Genomic DNA, 8,602 nt, shown 5'->3' on the forward strand with positions numbered 1-8,602 from the left:
GGAACATAGAAGATTGGATTCTAGAATGTTTCTACGGGTGGAACTTGTAAGGCAAGGCTAAAGTTTTGTGAAAATGTGCTTTCAGAGCTTTGTTATTGAGCATTTGGTTGGAAAAAAAACTTTGCTCTTTTGAAGATAAGGCTAAGTCTTGGGATTCTTTTTGTAATAATGTTCATTTGCTAGCTTCATGGTGGTGTCATAGAAATATCCTCAGCCCTTGTCCTTAGGCTGTTCTTTTGTCTCTTTTCTTCATGAATTCGTTTCTTATCACAACAACAAAAAAAATGGTACTGAAAATTTGAAGTCTGTAGGGGTTTACAAATGGTATGTTTTGACTCTCCTTTATGTTGTGGTGGCTAAAAATGTCAATTTAGGATGCAACTTGGGGAAGATCAAGGCTACAATCCTTTTTTGAGTGAAATCCAAAAGTAAAAATCCATGTGGGTTTAGTTCCAAAATGACGGTATCCATTATGGACATATGGATAGGTCTATTGTTGTAACACTTAGAACTAGGATAGGTGTAGATTATCAACTGTTACTGTATTAACTAATTTTCATCTAATAAACTAACCTCATCAGCATAGTTCTAAAATGGCTTTCACATTTTTAACTCTGCTGTGAGTATTGATTGTTTCATGAAGGTGGTGATAATTTATTGACAATTTTGTTTAAATTAACTAACATGATTAAAATCTTTGTTATGGTAAATGAGGTTCTTGTTAATCCTGTTATGATCTGGCTAATGGCTTTCACTAAAATAATCAATGCCCCTTAGAATCTGCATCCAAATGCTTCTATCTCTATTTTTCAATATGGAAGATCAAAGAAGATACTTCTTTGACATCTCTTTGTACTTGTTTCAGGGTTGAAATACAGAATTTAGGTATTAGACGTATTACCCTCAGGTCTCAGTTCCTCCGCACTATTCTACAACGAAGACCTGCAGAATCAGAGGTGAGTGATTCTCGACTAATTTGGAGATATTTGGGGATCGATGTTGATGATTAATTCTAGTTGCTGATTAGTGATTTTATACTCATAAGCCCTTCTCTGCTTGGATTTGATACGAATTTGATGTTTGATGTGGGCTTTATCCCTGTATAACTTTGTATATAAGGCAATTGAATTTTGAAGTGTTAGATTTTGACATACAACTTAGTTTAATGATGAATTTTGAAGTTTGTGTTGGATATGAATTCAGAAGTTGAAGTTTATGAGTTTTTTATTATGAAGTTTATAAGTTGAAGTTGGCATATAATTTAGTTTTTGTTTGATTTGATGCTTTGACTATGTAGTTTTTGTTGTGACGATATGTCTCGATACCGTTTTTAGTTATAATTCACATTAGTTTTAGTTAAATCAAATTTAGAGTTAGGTAATTAACTATAAGTTATATGTTTTTATAGAAAACATTGCTATGGATCGTACTTGGATAACTTTGAAAGATCGGAGATGTAGTCAATATTCTAATGGCGTTAGCAATTTTATTGAAGTCGCTAAGAATTATTTGGATGAAGAAGGGAAAACAAGATGTCCTTGTTCGAATTGTTTAAATGTCCTAAGGAATAATTTGAATGATGTAGAGCGTCATTTATTCAAATATGGTATGTCTCCGACATATAGTAGATGGACATTTCATGGAGAAAAGGTAGATCTTTCTTCATTCTTAAGACCTGGATCAAGGTTTCTTGGAGCAACATTTTCAGATTCGATTAGAAATAATAGACCAGATGGTGGGAATCGTATGGATCAAGTGACAACTATGATTAATGATAATGAGATGCTCCAAATGATGAATGATTTAAATGGTCCAGTGTTTGAAGACATTCCCGAAGATTCCAGTGAACAGCAGGAGACTAATAATATATTTTCTGAAATGTTTCGCGATGTTAGTGAAGAGTTGTATCCAGGATGCTCGAAGTATACATCGTTTAATTTTTTAGTGAAGCTTATGCATACTAAAGTTCTTAATTAATCATTGGAGTGATAAATCATTTGATATGTTACTCCAATTATTGAACGATGCATTTCCAGATGGTGTAAAGCTTCCAAAATCAAATTATGAGGCTAAGAAAAAATTACGTGATCTAGGGATGGGATACGAATCAATTCACGTGTGTAAGTATGATTGTGTTTTATTTTGGAAAGAATATGCATCTCTTGACAATTGTCCTCAATGTGGAGAGTCGAGGTACAAACTGAATAAATCAAAAGGAAAAAAAATTCCCCACAAGATCCTGAGATATTTTCCATTGAAGGGAAGGCTGCAGAGATTATATATTTCAAAACATACTGCTGAAGATATGAGATGGCATAAAGATAAAATGTGTGAAACTGAAGGAATACTTCGACATCCTGCTGATGCTGAGGGTTGGAAACACTTTGATAGAAAGTACCCTCTTTTTGCTGCAGATGCTCGTAATGTGAGATTAGCGCTTTCTTTAGATGGTTTTAACCCTTTCGGAAATATGAGGTTATCATACAGTATGTGGCCAGTTATGCTCATTCCATATAATTTGCCTCCTTGGAAGTGCATGAAAGAATCATCTATTTTTCTATCTCTACTCATCCCTGGGCCAAGGTCTCCTGGTAAAGAAATTGATGTTTATTTACAACCCTTGATAGATGAGTTGAATGAGTTGTGGGTGAATGGTATTCGCACCTATGATAGTTTTAGTGGATCTTTCTTTCAGCTTCATGCGGCTCTATTGTGGACGATTAATGATTTTCCAGCTTATGGTGATTTGTCTGGTTGGAGGACGAAAGGATATAAGGCATGTCCAGTTTGCAACGATGATTCGAGTTCAATGAGATTGAAAAGCAAAATTTGTTTCATGGGACATCGTCGATATTTACCTCAAACACATACATGGCGTAGGAGTAGGCAACACGATGGGAAACAAGAATTTAGATTAGCCCCGAAGATGTTAACTGGACAAGATATTATAAATCAATTGAATTCATTAAGTTTCCCTACGTTGAGCAAGCATCCTACAATAGTATCTGATAACAAACGTAAGCGATTAGCTAACAAGCACAATTGGAGTAAAAGAAATATCTTCTTTGATCTTCCATATTGGAAAAATCTTATGTTACGTCATAAACTTGATGTGATGCATATTGAGAAAAACATTTGTGATAATTTGGTTGGTACTATACTGAATATTGATGGGAAGACTAAAGATACCATTAAAGCTCGTGAGGATTTAGCAAACTTGAAAATTAGAAAAGAACTTCATATACAAGAAATTAGAGGCAGGCGTGTGAAGCCTCATGCATCGTTCACATTAACTGCGAGTGAAAAAGTTAGCTTCTGTACATTTTTAAAATCTGTAAAGTTTCCATATGGTTTTGCTTCGAATATATCACGGTGTGTGAATGCGAACGAGGGTAGAATCACCGGTCTGAAAAGTCATGATTGTCACGTTTTATTACAAAGACTTCTTCCAATTGGTATTCGGCCATATATACCCAAGAACATTGCTACAACTATATCAGAATTGTCAAACTTCTTTCATGATTTATGTGCAAAAACTCTGCGCATATCAGAATTAGAAAGAATGCAGACTGACATAGTGTTCATCCTGTGTAAGTTGGAAAAGATCTTTCCACCAGCATTCTTTGACGTTATGGTTCACTTAGCTGTTCATTTGCCGTGGGAAGCAACGATCGTTGGTCCAGTGGGTTATAGTTGGATGTACCCAATTGAAAGGTATGAAGATGTATCATTCTTTGTTTGTTCCCTTTTTTTTCCTGTGATTGATTTTAAGTCCTGAGTTATTCTTCACAATTTTTTATTAGGAGTCTGCGATATTTGAAGCAATATGTTAGAAACAAAGCTCGACCTGAAGGTTCAATTGCAGAAGCTTACATCATAAATGAATCTTTAACTTTTTGTTCTATGTATTTACATGGGATTGAAACAAGATTCAATAGGAGTGAGCGTAATTATGATAACGTCGAGGATGTGGAGAACAATAATGAGCTATCGGTTTTTTCTGGACGTGTACGACTATTGGGTGGTAGCCAATTTAAACGCTTGACTTCTGATGGTTTAGAAAAAGCACATTGGTATATACTAAACAACTGTGATGAAGTGGCACCTTACCTTGAGTATGTATCTATTCTAGTACAACTCTAATACTAGATTTTAACATTATGATGAAATTAAGATATGTTTCATGTTTAAGGAGCATATGAGTCTTCTCCAATCAAACAGTCATGGTGATTTGCACAAGAGACAACAATTAGAATTTCCTACTTGGTTTAAAAAAAAAGTAAGTTGGTACTTTTTAGAATGACAACTCTATTCTCTCCATTATTTTAACTATAAATTAAACTCTTTGACTTAGGCTCAAGTATTGTATCGCGAAAAAGGGATTTCTGATGCATTATATGCCCTAGCAATTGGTCCGAATGACTGTGTTCGATCTTACACTGGGTGTATAGCCAATGGAATTCGATTCCATTCAAAAGAGTGTGATAGCCGTTGAGTTACACAAAATAGTGGCGTGATGGTGCTTGGAGATGATGAAACTGGACTTATAAATTTTTATGGCGTGTTGCATGAAGTAATTAGGCTACAATACATTCATCTGAAGTCAGTGATTCTTTTGAAATGTGAATGGTACGATACAAGTTCAAGAAAGGGTAGAATTAATGTATCTGATGGTTATACATCGATTAATACTCGTTATAGATGGTACAAAGACGAGCCATTCATACTTGCAAGTCAAGCTGCCCAAGTATTCTACTTAGATGATTACAAACTCGGTCAAGAATGGAAGATTGTTCAACAATTTCAACCAAGACATGTGTGGGATATCCCGGAGGCTGAAAATAATGAAACAGAAGAAGTAGTGGCGGATGAAAGCATTCACACATGTTACCCTCAAGTTGATGATAACTTAGATTCACAAACCTTCAATAGAGAAGATGTTGAGCCAATGCCTATTGATGATGCAATATATATAGATAGTGACGAGAAAACAACTAGTGATGAAGAAGAGTTTGATTTTGAGTATTCTAGTGATGATTCTGGAAGCACAGATTCCAATATGTTATTAGACGATGAAGAGAGCGATAGTGACATATAAACTTATTTGTAAGTCGATAAGTATGCATGTAATATTTCGTCTTATATTTACACTATTTTTCTATTTCGACCTATTATTAATTACAGTTTGATTTTGTCCATTATTATGTTACAGGATGTCGTCTTCAAATCTTGGACCAGGAAACCGACGGAGTTACACAAGCAATGTCGATAGAATAGAAAGCACTCAACCAGGAGAGACTAATCAAACAGCACAGAGTATGATATTTAAATAGAAATCTTTTTTTATTCCAAGTTAAACTTAAATATATGATATATTTCGTGTAGGTTCTGGCACGACTAAAAGAAAAGGTAGACGCAACACTAGAGGGTTGAATGTTGATAAACATGTCCAAAATCATGGTTTGATAGAAATTAATATCGAAGAAGAAGATGGCAAGCCAGTTTGTAGCCATAGTTCGAAACTGGTCTCTCAAATTGGGGTATGGGTGTGGTCAATCGTTCCTCTGAATTGTGAACATTGTTCAGACGTCAACCAAGACGATAAAAACAGTATCATAGATAGACTTAGCGTAAGCTTCATTTAGTGACACTTTTTAAAATGTTGTTATATTATGATTATCATTAACACGTCATCTTTTTGTTGTTTATTGTTAGAACCAATTCATTCTCGATCTCAATGATCCAATTGTTTATCGTTATCCGGAGCATGAGATGAGTAGTAGGCATAGAGATTTCCGGTACAAGTTGCATAAGCATTACATTCAATATTCTTCAGAAGAAGCACGACATCACAAACACAAAGATGTTGCACGAGATGAAGATTGGCATCGCTTATGCGATCGTTGGGAAACAGAGAGGTTTAAGGTACGTATTGTAGATATGAATTAGTTTTATTCCAAGTATTTTGCTACTAACTATTATATATATGTCAGAAAATTTCTGAAACAAACACTAGAGCTCGAGCGTCTGTACCGTACGGTCATACAGCAGGAACGATCGCATTTTTACGTCACAGAGAAAACATTGTATGTTATCTTTTCTTGTTATAACTTCAAAAATATTTCACTACTCATAATCTTGTTTGAATTATGTAGAAAAACAAAGAGGGACGAGAGGTAGATGACATTGAACTGTTCGAAGTAACACATAAAAGGATGAACGACGAGTGGGTGAGCCCGGTGGCTGGTCAAAAACATGTACGTAAAACTACCTTTTGTATTTTTGTATTATTTGACATGTACTAATATTATTTATGGACCTTGTAGGAACAAATGGTTGAACTGAGAAATGCACCAGTGGAAGAAGGTGCAGAACCTCCTTCAACTCGACAAATCAGTGTTCAAGTACTAGGCAGGCGAGGTGCACTTGGATGGGGACCACCGACAGCGACGACTCAGAATGAACGAAGTTCTCAAAGAAATCGAGAGTCAAGAAATCAAATCGCTCAATTGCAATCCATTGTACAGACGCAACAAAGTCTGCTTGAATCAGCAATGTCTCAATTGAGTCAGTTACAAGAAACTGTAAACAGGCTAAGCAATGCTGGAGAAGGATCGTCACAACGAGCTAATTCTCAACCGTCGAATGATGCATAAAAAGATACTCATACATATTGTCCATAGTAGATGAATATTTAAGTAGATGATACTTTATAATAGATATTGGACTTTATGTGCTTTGAAGTGTTGTGACTATCCTTCAGTTATGGTAGTCAAGACTTATGTTATATTGATATTAATTTGTTAGTATATTCACATGTTAGGAGCATTTGAGTTGTTAATGATATTAATAGAAGTGTAGCTACATGTTTGATGCATGTACTTATATTATGTCCAATATAGGTTTGTTAGTAAATTCAAGTGTTAGGAGCATTTGAGTTGTTTATGATGTTAATAGAAGTATAACAACGATCGTTTGATGCATATACTTATAAATATTAGTTTTCATGTAGTTGAAATGTTGTGATGATCTTGCAGTTATGGTCGTCATCACTTGTGTTGTATATATATATACAAATGAGTTTATTAGTATTTTATGAAGTTATGAGCATTTTGGGTTGTTTATAGTGTTGATATTATAACATGACTATTCTTCTTGTAGTGTTGCAATTTTATTTGTTTTACAAATGTTTTAATAGTTGTTTGGATTATAAACTATGATTTTGGAGTTCTAATAGCAGCTTACTTTTTGTTGATTGGTTTAGTGTTGTTCACAACGTTTTTCATTATTTAGTAAGTTGGTGTGGATATAATAAATATATATATGTTGGTTTAGTAGGTCAAAAAATTCTTTTAATTATATTTTCATGTTAAATAAGTTATGTTGTTAATTTTTTACAGGATAAACTACGTCATCAAAAGCAGCCGTGCTGAATCGTTCAGAAGAACAACTTTGTGCACAAAACATGTTTTCCTTTCTTATATGTAATTGAATTACTTATAAGACAAATTGTTATTTGTAGCTACAAAGTATTTTTTGTTATAATAGGATGTTACACATTTGGAGAATCTACCTTATGTTTTTTTAATATTAAAAATACTTTTCAGCGACGTTTTATATATGTGTCGTTTTGAAGGATAGAAATTGAACAAAATTGAAGGCAAAATTGGAAAGAAAACTGGATTTTGCCTATTCTGGAACTCAGTTTTAGCGACATCTGCTCTTGTCGCTGAAAATGACAAGAGTAGATGTCACTAAAACTTAGTTTCAGTGACATCTTATCTTGTCGCTGAAAATGGTTTTTAGCGACATAATACAAGAAGTCACTGAAGAGTATTTTCAGCGACAGGAGCAGATGTCACTGAAACGCAGTTTTAGCGACATCCTGTCCTGTCGTTGAAACTTTAAACGACATATTATCTGCGACATACTTAGCGACGAAATGTGTTTGTCGCTGAAACTTTTAGCGACAAAATTGGACTTTCAGCGACATGTTTTAGGTGTCTCTGAAACACATTTTTCTTGTAGTGTACAAGTGCTATAAAGGAGTCCATGACCTTAGGTTTTATTCATCTCAATAGAAATACTTCAAGCTTGGTATACTAGCTCTAGTTAACTAAGCGACATTGGCTTGGTAGATATGTGGGGTGTGTGTATGGTGGAAGTTATATTGATGGCTGAAGAACTTACAGTTGAGATGAGACAAGTAGGTGGAAGTTGCACTATAAGTTTTAGCAAGACTTATCAACATGTGACAAAAAGAAAAATATTGAAGGCGGCATTCCAAGTGGTCTAATTTTATGGTGGAGTGGGTTATAGTTCTCTGAAATGAGAATTATGATTGTCGATGAAGACAATGTGTACAGTAAAAGCTGTGAATTTTTCAATGTCTTGCCACGATGGAATTTGTTGGGTTTTAACAAAATATTAGAAGAGTGAATTGTCTCACATCAGAAAGGTACAAGGAGGAAGTGTGCTCGAAGTGCTATAAAATGAGGCCATGACCTTGGATTTTATTCATTCCAACTAAATACTTTTAAGTCTGGTATACTACCTCTAGTTAACTTAGCAATATTTGTTTTGAGAGGATGTTTTGTGTAAT

At 34.5% G+C, this 8,602-nt stretch overlaps 1 protein-coding gene and 1 pseudogene across 1 annotated transcript; both read left to right on the forward strand.

Moving 5' to 3' along the window:
- The first annotated feature begins 1,419 nt into the window (after positions 1–1,419).
- On the forward strand, positions 1,420–5,098 carry LOC148209593 (uncharacterized; annotated as a pseudogene).
- A 523-nt stretch (positions 5,099–5,621) lies between these two features.
- Positions 5,622–6,954, forward strand: LOC148209594 (uncharacterized). Its single transcript, XM_088127983.1, has 4 exons — positions 5,622–5,925; positions 5,994–6,086; positions 6,156–6,257; positions 6,327–6,954. The coding sequence occupies exons 1-4, from the start codon at positions 5,773–5,775 to the stop codon at positions 6,654–6,656; spliced, it is 678 nt and encodes a 225-aa protein (XP_087984109.1). The 5' UTR covers positions 5,622–5,772; the 3' UTR covers positions 6,657–6,954.
- Positions 6,955–8,602: the final 1,648 nt, after the last annotated feature.

This window comes from Momordica charantia (genome assembly GCF_013281855.1).
Source record: "Momordica charantia cultivar OHB3-1 chromosome 8 unlocalized genomic scaffold, Mcharantia_2.0 BLBB01000008.1, whole genome shotgun sequence".
In the NCBI taxonomy this organism is placed as follows: Eukaryota; Viridiplantae; Streptophyta; class Magnoliopsida; order Cucurbitales; family Cucurbitaceae; genus Momordica; species Momordica charantia.